The sequence below is a fragment of the Chlamydotis macqueenii genome, chromosome 6, assembly GCF_036417535.1.
Source record: "Chlamydotis macqueenii isolate bChlMac1 chromosome 6, bChlMac1.mat, whole genome shotgun sequence".
Lineage (NCBI taxonomy): Eukaryota > Metazoa > Chordata > Aves > Otidiformes > Otididae > Chlamydotis > Chlamydotis macqueenii.
The window spans coordinates 8,286,011-8,308,615 of NC_141561.1; the positions used below are offsets into that span (position 1 = coordinate 8,286,011).

Consider the following 22,605-nt stretch of genomic DNA (forward strand, 5'->3'; position numbering starts at 1 on the left):
TTTAACATGCAAAGAGGTCCAGTATGTTGTTTCAAAATGGTCATTCTAATGGCAGTTTTGAAACACCATGTAACATTGCATGCATTTTTAATTGCAAAAAATAGATTTCCTGAAAAAAAATCTCTGTTCATTCTTCTGACTTTAAATCATGATGGTTTCTTAGCAGCTCCTGCTTCAATGCAGTTGGTTTCACAGTGATTCAGCTGGTTTAGAGGAGCTGAACTTGAGTACTGAAATGGAGGGACTATAGTTCACCTGAAAGTTACTCAAAGCTCTCTGTGCTCCCTCTGTTAATGAGTTTTCACTTCATTAATTAAGAAAAAAAAATCAGTCTGTTTCAGGTGTGCATGTAAATTTGTCACTGTTTGTTAGTAGTACCCTTAAGTAAAGCCATCTGCAGGGCAGAACTAAAAATAAATTATTTAAAGCTTCATTTAATATTCATGTGGCTATAATTTCAGTCTTTTTTATACTAATAAACAAAAAGCAGTGATGTTACTAAAATAAATATAGTTTGTTCTCCTGTGCATTTGCAAAACCCAGAGCTTCCCATCCACTTATAAATTGCTCTGTGTTTACTAGAGACAAGATTTATGCTTAAAGCACTATCACTAGTCCCATCTGTTGGGAATAGAAAATCAAGAAAGTGTCTTAATGTGAGTGAAACCAGACTCCAATTTGTAAGAGACTTGCTTAAGAGCAGGTAAATCAGTGGTTCCATCCTCTTATCCTTAAATGCTTCAGATGGAACAGGTTGCCCAGAAAGGTGGTGGATGCCCCATCCCTGGAAACATTCAAGGCCAGGTTGGACGGGGCTCTGAGCAACCTGATCTGGTTGGAGATGTCCCTGCTCCTTGCAGGGGGGTTGGACTGGATGGCCTTTAAAGGTCCCTTCCAACCCGAACCATTCTGTGCTTCTAGATGCACTGGTTGGTGAACAGAAACCCTCCATGGAACAGCCAAGTACCAGCAGCAAATGCTCCCTTGGCATTGTGTGCAGCCCGTGTATCTGGGGTGCTCAGTGTGACCTCTTCTTTTTTGTAACTGTGGTCTAATGCATTTATTGCCATACTAGAGTTAAACCAGCTACCTCTAATGATATTCACAAAAATAACAAACCTGATGCTTCTTGCGAGTATTTTGCTCCTTATTAATTCCTGAACAGCCTCCAGAAAAGCTAGAGTAAAGGTATTTCTACACAAGTGTGATGATGTGCATTGCAGACAGGTTGGTTATATACTGGTTGCCAAACTCCTATGTTTATTATAGCTGAAGGCTATCACTGTGTAACGGGGAGGTGTGATTAGCTCTGTGTTTTAATGTGAAGAACTGAGGCATAAAGAGAGAAAGAGACAGACCTGTGGTTACATAGAAAAGGCATGGCTGAGGCAGCCCTTAGCTAGCGCCTGGGTAAATAATAAACCCTCCTTTCTTGGGCTTTGCTGCTTATAGATGCAATTTCTGCAAGTTGAAATATGTATTTTTTTTGTTAGAGAATGGCAAATGAAGGGAAGCATTCATCCATGCCTTAAATGAGCAAGCCCCAGTAAGATATTCCTTAGACAGCGTGTAATTCTTGGCTCCCAGCCTTTACATTTCAGGGTACTAAGGGAAATGGAAGGTTGTTCTCAGTTTAAAAGCCTGGAAAAGCCACATTTCTGCATTGCAGCAGGCCTGTTGCTTTACCTTGGATTCACATCTTGCATCAGATGTGAGGACTTCTCTTTCTTCTCAGCTATTACTCACCTATAAGGATTTCTTAAAGATAGTTGCAAATCTGTAAGGCTGATTGGCAAGTGCGGAGGTAAAACCAGAGGGGGATATACAGCCAAAACAAATCAGAGGGAGAGCTCCCCAAAGTATTTCTAGGGTGGCCTCATTGACAGCCAGGCTGCAGCTGGGCTGCGTTTAATTACCTTTTACACAGAGTTTAGAGGGGTTCTTCACATCAATTATAAGTGTCAACAGGTCTTCTCTAGTAGGACTAAAATTGTATCTATTTCTAATATCCTGTCCCCCGAGAACAGTGAGCAGAATTTTAGAAAGCAAGCATATCGGCGTAATACAGAGAGATCATTTCAGACATCATCGGTTGGGGGACTTCCCCCGCTGGAAGCTGCATTAAACACCTTTGTATTTAATAGACACTGAGAGATGTGGAGTAGAAAATTCCGAGAATTACCCATGTCCTTTTTCCAGCTCATTTAAAGTTTTGTTCTCTGTAACAACCCTGTTACAAGTAGCTTGCCACCATTCTTTCCAAGCATGCAAGGAAGGGATCTAAATGCCTGCAGGAGGATGGGAAGCACTTAACTGGGGGAGGCGGGGGGGAGTTAACTGCCACATTGGAGTAAAAGGTTATTAGTACTCACTAATAATTAAAACTAGTATTTTGACTTACTAGTAAAATTGTATTTTGAAGTGGGACTGGAATTAAAATGAGGCAGCTATTATCTGTTTTAACTCAGGAAATACATTGCAAAGATGGGATTGTGGTCATGGAAAACTGTGAAGACAACTGTCAAACTGTCGGACAAATGACATATTGAAGTTGGTGGGTTTTACAAAATAAAGGCTTGAGTAGGAAGAAGGAATAGAAAGCACTGAATAAGTTGGGAAAGTCTGTATTTATTGTGTTTATTATTATTGTTCTTATAAATAAGCATAAATTGTAATGTCAATTCCAGCAGCCATGAATGAAGTTCACTTCTAGATCCATCATTTGAAAAGACACTACACGGTCCTTCCATTTACCCTTCCTCGGTATGCGTTAGAAATAATCCATTTCACCAATGCAGTACCTAGGGAGTACCAGGGCCGTGAAAACTTGTGTCTTTTCTAGTTTCACCTACAATAGGCTTTGGGGTTTTTTAGTTCTGCATACTGGTTATATTTCTGATCTAGATGGAAAACAGTAATGCATTCATCTTTGACTAATTGGATCAAATTATGGTATAAACTCAGAAGGAATAATTTACTTAAAACTGACATTGATTTGGCAGAAATACTTTTTTTTTTTTGTGGTTGCTTTAGCATTGCAGATGAAGAGAAGGATGTGCAAATAAAGAGATCTGTTTTGCCATCTGTAGTTTAAGTTCTTCCTGCCAATGCCACATGTAGCTTAAAGATGTTTATTAACTGATAAGGCAAAATTGCAGAGACCTATTTACATTTGAAAGATTATTCTGAAAAAAAAAAAGAAAAAGTATTAATTAATAATTTGGCATATTTCAAAATACTGGAAAAATTACACTCCCTTTGTGTGTCAGAAAAAAAAAAACAATTGCATGTTCTCTTGTTCCCTGTGTCAGCTTAGTAGAAAGTCCTGAACTTCATACTACAAAGAAAGGTAATTTGTTAGATTTGTACATTCTGTTACTGATGGGAATTATGCCCTTCCAGTTTTAGTGTCCTAGATACCCCTTGAAGAAAGCCCGTTCGGTGTTACATGTCTCTCAAAACCTTCTTTCAGGGCTTAAGTGAGTCTGTACTTTTGGAAACAGCTTGCTGGAAATTTCCCAGTGAAACTGTTCTTGATACGGAGCTATTTTTGACTGATATTTTTTTCCTGAAATTTCTGTGGAAAATTCTGGTGGTTACTCAAAGGTTTCAACTGAAATTTCTGTCAATCATGTGCGTTTTTGCAGGCAAAAACTTGAAAATTTATGCGAGGAAAATCTCAAACCAGCTGTAGTGGTGAGCACAGGGGAGAATTCCACATTTTTCGTGAGGTCGATGCTTCTTTGAAAGAAAATAAGTCCCTGTGCTACTAGTATTATACATAGAAAGACGATGTAAGCAGAACTACCTGTGGTCTTTTTGACCTAAGATACAGTTGTCTTCTTTGTTGCTGTTTATTTTTAATGTTAAGATAGATTGCCCATCAAAGTTAGGTAACATACACACTTCTGTAACTTTGCCACCTCCAAACAGAAGCTGTTAGTTTGTGTCAGTCATTTAAAGTAGAGATAATGTCTGTCTGCAGTAATTGCATCCGGTATCCGTCAGTGCGTTTCGTTAGTAACATCGTGGTTCTACCTGATGGGGAATGGCTGAGGTTATTGAGCTCCTTCTGGAAATCCTGACCCACCCAAGCAGCGCTGAGAGGCGGCTGCCTTCTGTCGGTCATGGCACAAGTTGGTAGAGAGGCAAAACTGTGCTTACAATACAGTAAGACCTGTAATTATTTCCTCTCAGGACCTGTAAGTCCTTCCCTGTATGCCCACATCCAGAAATGTCTCCTCTTATTATGCTTAATTCAAAGTGGGTGAACTGCCTGACCATTTTGAATGACATTATGTATGCACAGAAGACAATATACCTGCTTAATAGGATTTCTGATTGACACCTTATTTTAGCTCTGTGAGTAAAGCTTTGGATCTTGTGGTTTCGTAAAGATTTTTATGGATTACTTAAGCATCACAGTAAAACTCACATATTGTTTTAACTAGATGGTCAAAATAACTGTGAGTGAATATATAGACTTCTTAAAAGTGTAACAGTCCCTATGTAAGGAAAGACTGGTATGTGATTTGTGAATAGACTAAGCATCTCTTATCTCTTTAAGATACAACATAAAAAGACTTTATTAGAATGTGAATCTTTACTTCACCTGAGGAAACATTTTGAAACACTCTCCCATTATTCAATTAAAGGTTTGTTTACAATAACATGTGGCATTATATCCCCCTTAGTAAAAGTATCTTTTCACGTTATTGAAGAAATGTGTATCAGAAGCTGTGTTTAAAAGCTGTGTCATCACCTTATGTCTTCTGTTGTGTGAAATTCGTGAAATCTCTTGGATTGAAATCTCTCAAGCCCTATTGCTTATTTTGAGTAATACCCTATTTTGCAACTCTCAGCATAGAACTTAGCCAGGGGGAGGCTGGACCCGCTTTCCTTGTGTTGTGCTGGAAGCAATTCCCTTCATAGTAACTGTTCTATGTTTTCTTTGATTTTTTCCCTCAATTTGATTTTCCTTTCACATGCATTGTATATAAAGAGTAACAGAGAAGGATGCTGTATAACAACATAAAACAATGTGGTACCAGGTCAGACTGAGACCTCTTCTCACTCACAGAGTGACCGATACCAGTGCCACTGAAGGAACACAAAAGCAAAGTCAGCAGTCAGCTTCCCTGCATATTCTCTCCCAGTCTCCAATGTTTTGTACCAAGGATAGTTTCTGAGCTAGAAGTGGTCTCTTTGTGGCAAATGTTTCACAAGAAATTAAAAAAAAAAAAGTTGAAAAATAATTAGGTTTAATGATCTGTTGCTGGTATTTAAGTTGTATTTTTAAATGGGCTCAGGAGAATGCCCTAAAAGATTGTAATGAATTCCAAGTTGTCAGTTCTTGTCAGTGGGCTATGTTTACTTCAAACTCTTTTAATTTTTGCATGTCAGAGGAAGATGTGAAAAAAACCACAGAAGCAGCTGCTATTGCAATTTTCTCCAGTAATAATATCATTTTTACAATTCCTGATACCTACCAGCCTGAATGTCCCTTTTCTATTCTCCACTTGTCCATACCCTCAGAATAGTGCACAATTTCCAAAGATCCTTTTTATTCCATCTAGTTTGGGTGCTGATTCCATGTTGAAGACGTCTTGGTGGTCTACTGATAGCAGAAAACTCTGGTAAAACCCAGTGATGTTGCAATATGCCAAAGCTTGTCCAGCTGTACAAATTACCATGGTGTCCAGCTGATGTAGGACATGAACTGCATGATCATCTAACCTGTGAAAACGTTAAATCTGAAAATTATTGAGGAGTAGAGAGTTCAACAGACTTTCAGAAAAATTTCTGTGCAGTGTTAACTCCTTTTGTTTAGTGGCTGAGAAGCTTCTCGACATTAAAGGTCTTCCTCAGATTGGCCACAAAGCTCTAACAACACCCTGTCATCAAAAGATTCCCTTCAAAGAGAGTTTTTTTATCTCAATTTCTCTAAATACTTCATTATTTCTGTTTTCAATTTTGAGAAATGTTTCTTTACAGTAGGACTTCCATTGACTTTATTTTCTGCCCAGACTCAAGTCCACATGATGGGAAGGAGGGAAGGAGCTATTTCAATATTTCAGACTTTTGATTCTAGTCTGATTATTCAGTGAAATGGCAGATGGTGAGTCTATCTCTGTCCACTATAAAAATAAATACCATTATGTGAGCTTCTTTCTGGGGAAAGAGGCAAAAAACCCCAGAGTCAGGCAAGGAATTTGGGTTGTATGCCAGCAAAAATTTGCAAGCAAAAACAATTAAGCTTATATATAGCTCTTTTCAGACTTTAATGTTTTGCAGAATAATTTTTCATTACTGAGTAGTACTGTTGCAGCATCAGAGATCTAACTTTTACATATTTTCATTATGTAGTCTTGCTCAGCTCTTGCTCATAACAGTTATTGGAAGTGTCAGTGCAACTGATGGAATCAGATGGGCCATGAATGGTTTGGTTTGAAAGCTGTCACTGAGATGTATAATCTGTTTTTTGATTTTGCAGTTCCTTCATAAAAGTTTAAAAACAATGCAAGATAATGTATATTCATTCATTCTGTAATACAAATTGTTCTGAGAGGTACTTTTTCATTTGTATAATATAGCTTTGGGGGTGAATTAGTTACTTTTATTAGTGAAAAATTAACATCCATAAAGAACTTTGTGGTTTACTCTGTGGATTTAGGACCTGATTTTTGAGAATTTCTCAACATGGTTGAGTCACAGGATTTTTCAAAAATCTGTCTTTTAAGTGTCACAATGGGAGCTGCTGAGCTTTAAGCACTTTGAAAGCCAGGCCCTTTTGTAGTTGTTTAGAATTAAAAATTAGTGAGCTGTTTTAAAAATCTGTTTTCCACATGGTGTATTTCCTTTATCATGGAGAAAGTTTTCATGAAGGAAGACTATAATTGATTAAAACTGTTTTTCCTGTTAATTAAATGTGACACTGCTGGTGTGCTCCTCCATCACTCTTCCAATTATTTTGGGAACAGCAGGAGACTGTATTTTTTTGGAAATATGGGTCTCAGTATTAATTTCTCTTGATTTTATGCTATTGCTTTCATGGTCCATTCCTAGACATAGACAAGGTAACGGTGGATAAGAAAAATCCTTATGTCATTTTAAGAAATATGACCTTAGAAGATAAAATAGTGTTCATCTTGCAGTTCACCCTGAGCGAAAGGCTTTGCTGTTTGGTATGCATTTTGAGTCTACTCAATTCTCCTGTAATAATTAGGAGGGATTGACTTTTTAGTTTCTTAGAGAATGCTTGAAAAGGAAACAATGCTACAAAATCATTCAAAGTTTACTAACTCTGTCACTGATAGTCATTAGTTGAAGCATTGCCTGTCCATGAGCTAACACACTGTTTAAGCTTGATTATCTACAAAGTGAATGGCCAGGACAGACACCTAGCATTTTAACTCACTTTTCTGCACTCTGTTACATGCTGAGAGGAACAGTTTACTCACTTCTGATTAAATTAAGTTCACCCACTTAATTTTACTGTTCAAAAAAAAAAACCAAAAATATCTTTCCTGGGTAACCTTCAGCAACTTCTAAAATCATTATGGCACACTAGGCCAAAAATGTGATGGAAAACATGGTTGCCAGTTAGCCATGGCTTCCACACCTTATCTTCTTTTACCTATGGAAAGAATTAATTGGGATACAGCAGTTCTGTGAGAGAAATCAGTCACTTGCTGCCCTTTTAAAAGATGATGTGGAGTTCATTTTGCTGTTGCAGCTCAGCTAGGCCCTGTGGGGTTAATGTGCTCAGTATGACTTTCAGTTTTTCTTTGATCCAGAGTTATGAGGACCATGTAAATATAGACTGCTCCACTTTTGACAAGAACCAGGAAACATAAATAGGCATTTAATTTATCTGTAAGTAATTTCTCACTTGTTATCAAATAAGGCACATTGGGATTAAGATATTAACAGAAAATGACCATGTTAATGTTCTTATTTCCAAAACAAACAGGCAAAGCCCATAGAGGAGAAATATTTCTGAATTTCTGAGAGTATTAGAAACACTGCAGAGGAAAAAAAAATTATGAAAATGACTTGACAGAGGATTGGTAACTACAACAGATTTAAATAACAAATGGGCATATAATTTAAAAAATCAATACTGAGAAATACAGAAAATGGAGATGGAAAAGATATACTGGGTCATATTCTGCATCTTCTGCTAGAGTACAGTTGTTCACTGCAGTATATCTTTTATCCAGTGTAGCCTTAAATTGTTCAAAGCAAAGGAAATTCCTCTAGTTCCTTTGGGAGTGTCTGCCATAGACTGAAGATCTTGCTGTCAAGGGATGTTTCCAGTCGTTTAACCTAAATTGTGCTCATTTTCCAACCATTAGTGCTGCAGTTCCCTCCTTGGTGTTTGTACCTCTCAGAAGGACCTTGCCATCATAGTGCCTTCAATAATGTTTGCTCATTATACAAACAAAAGGCAAGTCTCTGGGATTCAATAGAAAAGGACAAGGCAAGATGGTGCTGTTACATCCCAGTTGCTAGAACAGCAACATGCGTGTATCTGCACTTGCACCTTTCTCTGTTCCATGGCTAGCAGAGCAGCTTTCCAGTAGGATGAATTACCTGGAGGCTGTGTGTGACCATACTGCTTCCAAACCAAGTACTTAGGCTATCCCAGTCTGGCATTGTGTTGGGAAGCATACACTTACCCAAATGTGCAGAACCAGGGTGTAACAAGGTTAACAATGGCATGACTGTTGCTATCCAAGTTTTTCGAGGCCATCTGAGACATCTATCTCTAGGAAATTCTGTAGATCTTAATTTCATATGAGAATAAGTGATACATTTTTATTAACACCTTTATGTAAGGCAAACAATGAAGAAAGCAGAGGTATAGAGAGGCCAGGCTTTTGTGGAGTGAGGGTTTATGTAGGAAGAAATTCGTTATACTACTCAATCCCTCACACTGGTACTCTCCAGATTTTCTGTGTGCCTTCAGACTAAATCACTTAAAGATTCCAGCTGTAATCACTTTCTAGGACATGCCCTTCTTATGCGTTATCACATCATAACTCTGAAGCAGACCAATTTCAATGTTTGGGCATCTGTTAGTTTAATAGCACCTCAAAATGGTATTTCATTGTATTCAGTTAGATAGATGTGTTGTGTCAAAAGCATACAAATGACGGGTGACAGCATACTCACAAAATGCAAAATGTTTTTCTTTCCTTGAAACCTTCCCTTGAAGATGCCCGTTTTTCCCATAGACCCTTTCGCTGTCTTTAAATACCAGCAACACCTTTAGCTCCACCCCATCACGCAATTTTCCTGTATCTTAGAGTCTTGCTGCCAGATGAGGACGCTGGACAGCGGGATTGGAACCTTCCCTCTCCCAGACTCAGGGAACCGATCTACAGGGCGACATGTTTCTAAGCAAGAATCAACCTTGGAAACAGAAGTCCTTGCGCCGTCTGAGCAAGTTCTTCTTTCAGCTCCTTCAGTAAAAGCCAAAACTCTTGAGCGAGAAGTGCCTTCAACAGCTAAGAGCCAGGAGTCTGTGGAAAGCATAATTAGTCACTCAACGTCTGATCCGGCCATGACTGCCAAAGGTATACGACCTTTTCAAAGTCGCCTTCCAAAGCCAGCTTCCTCAGGTAAAATGTCAATTACACTGAAAATCACATTATTTCTGCTCTGACGTCTGTTCTGATTAGCAAAAGTCCTATAATAATGACAATTGATAACATGAATGTTAAATGCGGAGCAGAAGATATTCTTTTTATGAATGCATAAGGTTAACAAGTTGGCGACCTGAGCCATATGGAAATTTTGTTGCACATAGTGCTTATCTGAGGAAGAAAAATGTGTTAAGTGCTTAAATCCTTTTCTCAAGAAACAGTACTTGAAGAAAAAATACATATACCAGCCTTGGAATTTGACTTAAATAAGAATGCAGATGTTCAGCAATATTCAGGATAAGACTGCGGCAAAGTACAAAGCATAGCCATGTTGTGACATAGAAAAGATGTATTCATAAAGTCTTGCTTTTGAAACTAGATTTGGGCTAAAGACTCCTTTGGCCTCAGTGCATAAATTCTCTCCCAATGAATATATGGCCTTGACCTCAAACAAGACTCTCATTACTTTACTACATTATATAAATACTTTTCTATATATGAACATAAAATACCTTACTTTCACTTATCAGCTATGTGTGTGTTTAAACTGTAAAACAAAAGCTGACAAAGGAATGAAAGGACTAGCAATCCAGCAAAGCACCAACAAATAACTTTGTGTTAGTAAATAGTTCCATTGAACACTGTGCAGCTTTTTTATAAATGCACACTGACCATTTATATACATTTTTAATCAAGATATATGTGAATATTTTTATCAATATATATGTGAATAACATTAGAAATCATACATACAGTGTTTATATCAGGGAATTTTTCATCGTCATCATGATAGATATGGTACAAAACACAGTAGAAGTAATTGGTTTAATGGAGAAGAGTTGTTTGTTGTGACCAAATGCAATGTCATGTATTTATTGGGGTTATGATTGTTAGCACTTTGTCAGTGTAAGTATTTATTGTTCCTCTAAAAGCTGTGAGTGTTTAACTTGCATAAATCTGTATTACTCTATAAGAGAGAATCCACGTAATTAGCATGGGAGGTTAAATACCAAGTTTAAGCTTAGTTTAAGGCCATCAAATATATGTTCTGCTAATGAGCTGATGTATATTGAGCCTAGGAGGAAAGAAGCCTCTTTTATATGTTCATAAGATGCATAGCAGAAGAATTCTAATTAAACATCTTAGAACTTAGTTGATTTAGCAATATTCCCAGTGCAGTATTGTAATGGTATAGCAGACTGCAAACACACATTGTATGCTGCGTTGCAGACTCTGCTGGTTTCAATCAATGGTAAATAAAATATATTTTAATACTTATTATTTTTTAAATAAATGTACTGTTAATTAATGGTACAGCTAAGAAGGATTCAGAAGAGAAATCTTAGTTATAGATTATGTGCTACATGCTTGAATAGCCACATGTGTGACCTCAATTCAGCAGTGTGCTACAGAGTAGAGTCCATGATTAAACACTGTCATTATAACAAATTGAACAGAAACTGCAAGCATTGAATTGCTTCATAAGAAGTCAGTAGCAGTAAGATTGTTCTGATCTTAATGCTAATATTCACTGCACCAACCTTGTAAGGTTTGTATCTTAATTAAATTGTCATGAAGAGATGTTTAAAAAAAGTAGTATACATCAGATGGTGGGGTCAGCTCAGTCTTTACTAGAATATTTTAATTCAATTCTTCTCCCCTTCGCTTTTTCATCCAAATTACAATCATCACTTTATTTCTTATGCACTGTATGTCTTCTTTGATGTTCTGATTTTGCTTAGTGCAAATATAGCAAATATAAAGTCTAGCTGATTGAGAATTTCTGCTAGAAAGGTACTTCTAATTATGTTAACAGACTTTCTCTCTCTGAGAACATAGAATAACAAAAGCAGAGCCTACAATGTCTAGTAGTAGTTATTGAATGTTATATTCAAGAAGTACATATTGAATGCTTATTTGAAAAAGTATATATTTTAAAACTATTAGAGGTATTTAAATCCATGCCTTCCTCTTCTCTTCTTAACTGGAAAAGGCTTTGGATCAAATTCTGCCACTGTAGTTGTTAGAATTATTCCAGTAAGTTAGTAAGTTTTTCTTTTGAGTAGGAAGATATTATTGGACATAATGAAAGTATCATGACTTGCCCCCAGTTTTTACTGAATTATAATTGAAACACTGGCATGAGGATGCTGATGAGACCTACAATTTACATAATGTCTCTCTTAATTCAGGAATAGTTAACCTTGCAAAGCAAAGTGAGCAAGTACCAAGTTCTGTGACCTCTGCCTCATTAGAGCATACCGAAGAAACTGTGGAAAACAGAAAAGTTCTTCCAGAGTGGACCACTAAAAAAACTACTAAAACAAAGGTAGAAGTTAAGCAGTGTCATCTATTAAATGAGATATGTATTGTGGTGTAAAGAATCAGAAATGGTGAATGTTTGTAATATCGTGGGAGGAGTAACTAGCAATCTAACAGCTACGTTTACTTTCTTGCACTTCATTTGCAATCTCATTATTTAATAATAATAATAACAACAATTCAGCACCCAAAGGTACTTTGTCTTCATGGTTTACAAACGTGTTTTAATTAAAAATCCTCACAGGCATTTTATAGGCAAGGAAATTGAGACCTTTTACCCTGTGTTTTTCTCTTCAAGAAACTTGATCTTGTTTGTTTGCTTTCCATGCAATTCAGACATTTTTTTCCCCAGGTCTAAGTTTCTTTGTCTGTATGGCTAAGTAGTACGAGCATTTGAGCAGATGTGCTGTGAAACTATTGTGAAAGGGAAAATAATCTTCTTACATGTTTCTGTGTGGTTTTGATTAATCCCTGCAATGATCTGTCTGTCCTTCAATGTTTTCATGAAAACTGCAGAAAGAACAGCAAATGCATATAGCATATATGCAAATACATACAGCTATGTAAAAGCTACTGCTGATGGTTGTCAAGTTACTCATATTCGGGAATGCCGGGCTGTCAAGCCTCACAAGAAGTACAGGGTCAGCAGGTTAGCAAAGACAGACAAAACTTTATCAAGAAAGTGGGCGTTAAGCAAGGCACTTGTCAGACTGCTGGCTAATAAGCCTTACGTTACAAGAAGCTAAAAACATTTTGTTGCACAATTTCTTTGCATGTCTGCTTTATCCATGTATTCACTAACTGCATTATCTCACATTTTTAATGACCCTGCTCTGGGTATTTAGAATAGAAACAGATAAAATTATTAGTCTCGTACATCATTGACAAACTGGTTGTGAATCCTTTGCAGTGCAATAGTCTTGGCTTCCAAGTAACAACCATGTCAGCATGGTCTTCACCTTGAGAATGTCGTAACTGACCACCTCCAGTCCCAAAACCTTCTTAACACATGATACATGTCTTACTGCTAATTAATCTGCCTCAGGGTCAGTGTGGGTGTAGCTGGCATGTGCATGTGTCTAAATGGCTTTGGGACTACAGCTGACTTGCACTCTTCCAATTTTACAGGTAATGTTGAGCATACCTGGCTACATGCAGGTATCCTCAGGTCTGGTCCCCTCTCCATAAGTATGTGCTTCCTATCAAATGGATGTCCTTCTGCATCAGTTAAAAACTGCAACATGGATGGGAAGATGGGGAAATTAATACCACTCTTTGAAAAATGGAATTACAAACTCTTTTGAGCCACTGACAGGCAATTGGGTTAGGTTAGTAGGTAGTATTTGTACCTGTAGATGTCTCAGGCTTATCTTCCTCATACCCATTTTGTGGGTTTTATTGTACTCAGCTGCTGCTCCTGAAAGGTTAAAGCCTTCAGGCTTTCCATGATTAGAAACTGTCCCGAGCCATCAGCATTCCTTTTTACTCTCTGAAGAAGACCCTTGATGTTGGTCCTGAAGAGAAAAGGGATAGGAATCAGCTGGGAACTAAGGGCTTTCCAGTACTGTTATGTAAATGCTGGGATAAGGAATATGAACTTAGGGAGAACTTAGGATTTACTGGTATAGAAAGCATGAGTATTGTCTAGTGGCCATCCTAATTGCCTTTAGAATTGCTTGCAGCAAACCGTTGGTTGTGTGATAATTTTACATGGTATGAATACACTGAATTAAACATACTTGAGAAGTTTTAAAATTGAACTTGGTGGATGATATTATCTGAAAATGTTGATAAATTTGAAAATGAAATTGCAGTGAAAAAAATGGTAAAATCTGACTGTGTCTGCCATACTAACTCAGGAGACTTACCAGAAGAATGTGTTATTTCCCCACGTCAGACTGATGATTACTTACTTGAAAGAGAAGTGGTTAGCTAAACTGGTAATGCAGAGGTTTTTTCCAGTTGAACTATCCATTTTTGCTGCATGATCAATATAAAATGTTCCACTCCTAATACCATCTTTGTAATTATCTTGATATATATGCATCATCTGAATGATTGCAATTCCCTTATTTGTACAGGACAGAGCTCTGAGAGTATGTACTTATTCTGCAAGCAGCAGTGACACTGAGCTGGAGCCAGAGTATGAAACAAATTATTTTAGAACTGCAGAGGAGACTTTAGTAGAGTTAACAAAGAACAACAAACAAGGTAATTGAAAATTTCTACATAAAAATGTATATCCCTCATCTCCACTCTGACTCAGCAGCAGATAGTGTCCTTCATTGAACTTTCTAACCCCAGATCTTACTTCAGTTTAATTTTCTATTAGCTTTTTATTACTTCTTGCTTTTTTTTCTATATGTGTATTTTTTTTCCCTCTCTTCCACAGTTTTTGCTAGCAGGGGCTTAACTTGTAGATTTTTGTGCATAAATCCCTGCAGTGTAAGTAAGAAGAAGTTTTCTGTTACATTATTACAACATTTGAAAGGTGACTATAAAAATAGTTTCCCTTTTTATCTTTTTAATTGTATTGGCCAGTTGAAATAACCCAGTGATCAAGGCTGTAGTTTTCCAGCCTCTGTATCAAAGTGATGCTGGTTATGGTGCCATAGTGACATCCCTCTCATTGTCCTCCATGTATATATTGCCATTTTCAAGTATCAAACCTTTTTGCAAGAATTGATGGCAATTTGGCATTTACTGAATTCCAGTAGATAAAAACACATTAAGTGAAGTTCTTGAGATAATGGTTTTCTTTGTGTTTAATAATCCAAGAAATTGCTGCCTTTTCTTCACCACTGGCTTGCCCGTGCTGGAAGCTCCCTTTCAGTTCAGATGTGTGCCCTCTGGAAGAGGGAGAAGAGCGTGGCTCATATCTTGCCTACGCAGCCAGTGGCTTCCCTGCAGGAGATAAATTCTGGCCAGTGCGAGGTCTCAGCACCACCGGAGCCCTGAGAGCTTAAGCAGTACCTCAGTGACTCGTAGGATTTGTGCTGACCCTCCGCACAGCAGCGAGCTTGACCTAGCAGAGATTAGCACCTACAGTAGATACCGTAGTGATGAATGCATTAAAAATGTCGTGGACAGCTAGATACTGTCAACAGACATACTGTGCTCTTTAGTGTCTGCTGGGAGTTGGACTTAAATATTTGACATTTTCAGAGCTAATCCATTTTTTCTGATTTCGTCAGAGAGAGAGCAGAGGAGGAAGCTAGGACCTTTTATTTACATTACTCCTGTAACTATATTTTTAATCTATATGAAATGTTGCAAGTCATTTAACTCAGCCCATAAACACTTTTTTTTTACAGATTTTGCTTTTTACAAATCATGTTCCAATGAAAGATATGTTTTGTTAAAGAGGTAGATAAACATTTTTTTCTCCATTAATCACAATTTGCAAATAAAGGGTTTTGTTGTATGTAAGCAGTTGCATTAAATGGCAGCAGATTGCAAGTTTAACGATAAGATGACTTGAAGTCACAATTTTACATGTCAAGTAATTAATTTTGTGTATATGCCTAACTTTGGGGCTAGTAACAGAATTAAAAATCATAACTGTGATTGAGACAAATAGAAAATAACATTATAAAGCATTATTGCGGAAGTATTTCTGCTGTGGTCATTCCTTATGGTCAGGATTTCTGTTCTGTGCTCTATAAATGCAGTTCTCGCATCGTATTAATAACAATACTTTATTCCACTCTGTGTTCAAAGATCTTAGCTTCTTTATGCACACAAGTGATACAATTTCAGAACAACCACGTGAGGCTGAGGCAGGGGCTGCAGCAAACTAATTCATAGAGAGCATTTTTATATGTATAGATAGTTATATTTCTTAGATGAGTCCTCAAAACATTAAGGAACTTTCACTAGTTGCACAACTATAATGTTGGAGTGACTTCCATTTTCCATTTGAGCAGGGAACAGAAAGACTGAGAGGCTGAATGCCCAACGCAAAGGCTGTTAAAAGTCAATAAGACCTTCATTGATTTAGTGAGCTTTGGATGAGGCTCCCAGTACATTGCCTAATGTTTTGGAGGGGTTTTTTTTGTTTTGTTTTGATCTTCTGAATGAGTTTTCAGCCTTGGACTTTGGAAACTGAGGTTTTATTCCTAATGTTCTTGTATTACAATAGGATCTGTAACAAACAGGTAGGACCTGTTTCTTACCTTAATAGGGTATTTTTTATACTGTTGTATTCACAGCTAAAAATGTAGAGAAAAGGAAGAAATTATCAAATATAGTCAAACTGAAAGACATGCTAAAGGAACTTAGCACATCTGCCATGTAAGGCTGTTAAGAAAGAAGAATGAAAACTTAGAGCAAATAATAAATAAGATCCCCCCCAAGTTAACCATGTTGTCTACAATCAAAAAGGAAAAGAAGTTAATTCTGGTTGTCTCATAGCATCTCCTTCACGTTGCATATTAAGTATGAGTAGTCCCCCGTATCTGCATTGATTGAAGAGTTAGGAGCTAGTATTTTAATGCTTTTATTGCATTTAATGCCAGATACCGTAAAACATTTGAAATACATTTTAAAATTGTAAAATTGCATTACAATGTAATTTAATCAATTAAATATGCCGTAATGATATTGTATTTAACATCTCTTACAGTTGAGGAGGAAAAACAAAATCAGAGAAAGTCATTTCTGGGGAACCCAATCTCAATCTTGGATTTATACCAGCACAGTCTCTATGGCCATTTTGGAGAGGATGGACCTGAACAATTAACACATTACAGTTTAATTGAGCAGCTGAGTGGAGCCTCCAGTAAAGACAGCAAGGGCAAGGACAGCCCAAGTGTGAGTTACTGTGATTTTTGTTTTCTTTATAATTTTCTTCATCATTATTTTTATTTGCTTCTTGTTTTTTCCTCAGTCTGGTTGTGTTGACTGATTACAAAAACCAGGCAGACTTGAAAAAAACAGCATGACCTGCAGAAGAGTAAAGATCTAAATATTTTTAGGACAGAATGTTACATTCTGATGCTCACCTGTCATAAAATTAGACTTTCAAAATTGACAAGTAGAGACAGACTAGCGCTAGCACTTTACCATTAGAGAGGAGCTGAAATTTAAGGGAAGCAAGAAAACACAGAATTTATCTTTTAAGGTTGCTCCTTCACGTATAGTTAGAGAATATGTATAGCACAACATGTAGTAAACAACTGAAACATCTGAAGTAGTATTCCTGAAAATTTAAATGAACCTATGCTATGAAAGTCAGCTATCTTCTGGTCTCTTTTGAAATAACTCTTGGTGTTAGCACTGGAACTCCTGATTTGAGAGTTTTAAACATGATTGTGATGAAGATGAGTCCTGATCTGATTGGTGGATCTTGATGCTAAACTGAAACAAATTAGTTTTCTCCACTTACTTCATGCGAATCCACTTGCTATTTCTGTCTCTAAAATTGTTAAACCTGACATCATGCAGTCTCAACAACGCTGAAAAGCAACTTCTCAACCAGCTCTTTTCCTCCTCTTTTCTCATGCCTTCTCCTCTCATCCTCACACTTCTTTCTCACTTTTTCTCTCCTTTGCTCTAACAGGCCTATTTGTTTGAAAATAGAGCTGCCCAGCCATGATCCACTGTAATCACTCTGCGTCCATGTACAGTCCCTTTCCAGCTCTTCTTCTTTTTAAATACAAGCTCTTTTGTTTCTGTGTGTAGCACTCAGCACATTTTGGTTATGTTACAGTATAAACAAAGGTGGTAGAAGAAAATAGTGAATGAGCTGCTGTTTTGTAGCATACTGGTATATTTCATAAGTGAAAAATAATTTTCCTCTCTTCCCAAACCCCAGTTTTCAGCTTCAGAAAATCACTGTGCATTGTAACTTCAGAGGTGATTAACTCTCACCAAAGTTAGAGTCTTACAGCTTTCAGCAATCTGGGCCAAATGTGCAGAAGGAATGTGTAGAACAACCTGGCAGGGCCCCTGTTTATTCCAACTCTGTTGGCATGAAAGCCACGCTTAACTGAATATTAAATTGACTCACAAACTTCAAAAGAAAAATCTTAAATATATCTGCCTCATTTCCCAATCGACCAAATTTCACTAGTACCCAGAATATGATTCAATATTTGAATATATTTGGGTTGTATTAGAAAGAACAATTTTAAAGAATCTGGTTTTATAGTTGGGAAGAAGAAAAGGGGGAAAAAAAAGGTAGCAGAAGAGTATTAAAAAGGATAGATGAAGGAAAATAATTTGAGCATCCACTTAATTCCTCATCTTGAATGTCTAGAAATTCATAGCTTAATTATGCAGATGAGAAGAATTACATATGTATGTGTGTGTATATATAAAATATGTAAAATCAGTTCTTCCTTCTGAAGGCCAAGCTCTTTTGCTATTAACAGAGCAGTTAGATTTCATTCCACTATAGAAAAGTGGCTCAGAGTTGCATCTACTTTCTTCTCATGCATTTCTTGTATATGACATCTCTGCAATGTGCCACATCAGCATCAAAACTTGAACAAAACTCATTCAAATAGCCTTAGGATCCTTGTAAAAAACCATCATTAAACTAGAAGGCAACAGGTATAACTCAGCACTAGCATTTTTCATGCATTATGTTGGGAGCTTTTGAGATTACTTTTTGAGGATCTGCAATAGCTCTCAAAACAGCATTGCCTTTTGGTGAACAGTGAGAGCTCAATAATGCACTCAAGATTTGCCTGTTAGCATTAAACTTTTCAGAATGACAAATGAGAGGCAGTAACCATGCAAAGCAGGTTGTCCTGTACTCCTCGTTTGAACCACCGTGGCAAATTTTTCTGAGCTGTCATTTGTCCAACCCAAGAAGATGCACAATCTAAATCAGAACTGTGTGATCTGGAACACTACCCACAAAAAAAAAAAGGAGGACACCAGAAACTGAGGCACTTAGGGCCAACAGCTCTGAAAAAAAACAGATAAATTTTGAGGTGAGGGGAAATGCAGCTTTCATGCAGAATATTTGGCATTTTGAAAAAGGAAATGGTACATGCTTTGAATTTCATTCCCAAATGGTGTCTGTGAAGCCTTAAAAAAAGAAAAAAAAAATCAACCAAGTGTCGTGATGGACAGAATGAGTTTATACTGCTTGTCAAAAGAGCAGTGTGCTGCATCAGTCCCTCAGCCCAATTAAATTGGACTGTAGAGCACCAGTACGGTAGTGGCTTCAGACTGGGTGCTCTAATGAGACGTTCTGGCAGGAAGCTCTGTTAACCCAGACTTACTATCGTTTGAATTGTCTCCTTCTCACCAAACATATTCACCAGCATTTCCCCCAAAGTATAGACACAACAAGTTTTATCAGCAAAAAAGTATTGCACAGAAGGAGTTCCAGAAGGGAAACAACCAAAGGGAAGTACTAAGCTGACGGGACACTGAATGAACAGTTTCAGGAATGGAAAAAAAAAAAAGGCTTTTACACGTATTTATTGTCCTAGTTTCTTATTTGCCAAGTCTTAAACAGCATCCAAGAGATGCCAAGCATCTCTTGGCACTAAGGCCAATTTTATGTTACATTTATTTTGACCTGGAAAACATATTCTGAAATAATGTCATCCTTTTCTACACTGCAGAATTTTGGACAAGAAAATAGTAATTTCAAAGAACAGAATAAGATGCATTGAATCATGAACATAAAATTTTAACTTAAATTAACAGCCATGGTGTATTTTCCTTATGTAGGATTTGTAAAAGAAGAAACAATAATTTTTATATGTATCAAATGAAGTAATTTAAATTGAACAGTAACTTTTCTGATCTAATAAAACACGTGCAGCACCTGATCCAAAGGCCACTGCGGTCAGCCCGTGGGAGACACCTATTCAGTGACACTTCAGTGAGGCCTGCCTGAAACAGCTGCTCCTCTTCCTTGTGGCAGTAGCTGGTCGTGCCTTGAGCAGTTTGCTGATGTCATTTTGCAATGAAAAAAATTATTTCACATTTCAATTAATTTACTGTTTAGACTTTAAAAGTTCGGAGATTTATTTTTTCTTATAAAAATTTGGAAAACAAGACAAATTTCCCTCACCCAGGCCCGTTGTTTATTAACTTATTTTATGACCAAACAAGAACCGACACAAGACTTTTTATTGTCATCTTTGTTCCCTTGGAGAAGTAACTGAGTTGGTCAAAGATTTTTTTTACTTAATCATCGTTAGGATTCCAAAGCATCATGAAAAATACATTTTCTTCTCTGTCCTTTACCAATCATCACATACTTTTTCTCTGTAATACAGCCCTTCTTGCTTTCTTTTGTCCCTGTGTATTACTTGGTTTGAGTCACCATCAAGGCTTGCTTGTATTTCAAGGCATGACTTCAGCACTTAAAAGAAAAGATCCTTTATGAAAGAAGTTGGTACCCATCACAGGTTTGTAAATCCTCTAGTTTTCCCTCAGTTGTGATGACATACATAAGAAATCTGACATTTCTGGCACAGTTAACTACATCAGCAATTTAACTAGGAGGCTCATCATGTGGAGTTGTGGTCTTATTCAACACGGCAGAGTTTGTATGTGTTGTACAGATGATTCATGAAGGAGATCAAACGCTCAAATCACCGTGTCTTGCAATTCAAGAAGATATGAGAGCTTGCTGGCAAATACAGAAAAAGGAAAAATTAGAGAATTTGCTGCTGTTTTGACTGCACTTACAAATGGAGCTGATGTGGCGGCATTCCCAGATAAACTCAAGGTTTTTTACAGCTGAGTAAGCTGATTGGAAGTTAATGCTATACGGTTGACTCATTGTGCTCAAAAGCCTTCTAATGCATCGTAATAACAGAGGGGAATATCCACAAAGAGGCTAGAAACAAGAATAAGAAAGTTTGGTAATTGCACAACACTTGCTGCCTTCAAGAATCCCAGAGCATTAAGCTGATACTGTAGAGGATGTTCCAGCATTCCGGAATTGCAGCAATAGTTAAAGCAGCCTAGACACTTCTGCAGGCTGCACTAAACAAGAGTAAGGGCAAACAAAGAAAGGCATGAGCTGCTTCTGCCTGCGTCTCGTCTCCTACAGAGATCAGTAAGTCTTGAGCCAGGGTACGCATTGGCAGCACACTGGGCACTTTGCACTGTTCACCCATTTAGGCAGCTCTTGGAGAATGTGCCGGCAAAGTTTATCTGCCTGATTTGGGTTCTCTGAGTCACTTTCTGAAGGTGCCTTATTCTCTCTGATAGAAAGAAGGTCTTGCACTCTTAAATGGAGCTTCTCTTAAAAGAGACTCTGTGTTTAAAAGTCTGAAGTAGTTCCAGGGAGACTGTGTGCACTCTGCTTTCACAGAGAACTGATTTTTTTCACATTATCAGATATGCTTAGGGAGGGATTCTGCTTATCACATGTGAAAAAGCCTAAGATAATGATTTGGGTCCAGTTAGCAGCTGGGAAGAGCTGCATCCTAAGAGTTTAAAGTGGGAAGGAACTACTTGCTTCCTTGCCATGACCAGAGAAGGGGAGCCTACGCAGCTAGCTTATACTGGCTTATACTGTACTATACCAAACTTTCAACCCAAAGTCAGCAAGATGAACATTGCCCCAAGCTTTCCTCTCTGAGGAACTAGTAAAAAGCAGTTCTTACAGCTACCATTTGTATTTTAGAGAGTGAAACTGCATCTCAGTGCACCCTCAGGTAAGCACGAAGTAATTTCCTTGCTTATAGTTTCATAATAACAAGAGCTCCTGCAGCTGGGGCAGCACTGGGTGATGTTTGGCTAGTTGCTTGGTCTCAGGATCTCAGTTTTACTGTCTGTAAATTGAGAACAGCAATACCTATCTCATGTTACAACCAGAAAGAAAACAGCAAATGCTCTAGATGACCTAGGTCTTAGCTTGTTTTGTATAATGTGTATGTTACTGCAAATATAGAATTTGAAGCAACTCTTACAAATTATTATACTAGAAAGTGATAGAAGATAGAAAGGGTCCCTTGTCAATAAGAGAAGGTATCTAGATGGGCTGAATCAAATACAGGAATTGGTTGATTACGGATTTATGTGTACTGATTGTATAATTCAGTTTACTGTGTATCAAGCACAGAAACCTCACCTCCTCTTTGCTATTTTCCTTGCCAGACTTAAGAGAGAGGAAGATGATGAGGTGAGGACAGAATCAGTTATATTTCCTTTCCTAGCCCTGATGAACATAAGATGTTAGGGAAGATACTGCCTTTGTACAATTTGTAGATGGTGAATAAGTCTGCAGACTCATTCACCCATCTTTTGTGTTTTAAGATCAATGGTTTTTATTTGTGTAAGGAATTAGTATATCAAATCCTTGCATATATTTAGGAAGGCGGCCTATAAATGTAAACATTAGGTGACACCAGCCTAGAACCAGACATTATAATTCAGTCAGGATCAGATATCCTTTCATCCTCCCTGTCACAAAAGCTGAAAATAACATTTACAGTATTTATGCTTTTGTATTTGATCTTCAAAACTCACATCATGTTAGCACAGGGTGTATATAGAAGATCCAACAACAGTTTTATAAAGGGCAGCATTACAAAGGGAAAGTAAACTACCCAGCAGACTCCTCTGTCCATTTAGAGCTCAGCACCTATTTTGAAAGCACAACAAAATACCTCACCCAAAGAACCGGAGCATGTTCTGAGCACCGTGCTCA

The 22,605-nt window shown here is 37.5% G+C and overlaps 1 protein-coding gene across 1 annotated transcript in view; it reads left to right on the plus strand.

Moving 5' to 3' along the window:
- The window catches only part of NCKAP5 (NCK associated protein 5), a 398,473-nt gene that overhangs the window by 355,450 nt on the left and 20,418 nt on the right, over window positions 1–22,605 (plus strand). Inside the window, exons 16-19 of the mRNA XM_086751339.1 lie at window positions 9,312–9,626; window positions 11,843–11,979; window positions 14,054–14,183; window positions 16,597–16,784. Coding sequence (XP_086607465.1) covers window positions 9,312–9,626; window positions 11,843–11,979; window positions 14,054–14,183; window positions 16,597–16,784 — 770 coding nt within the window. The remainder of the gene's footprint in view (window positions 1–9,311; window positions 9,627–11,842; window positions 11,980–14,053; window positions 14,184–16,596; window positions 16,785–22,605) is intronic.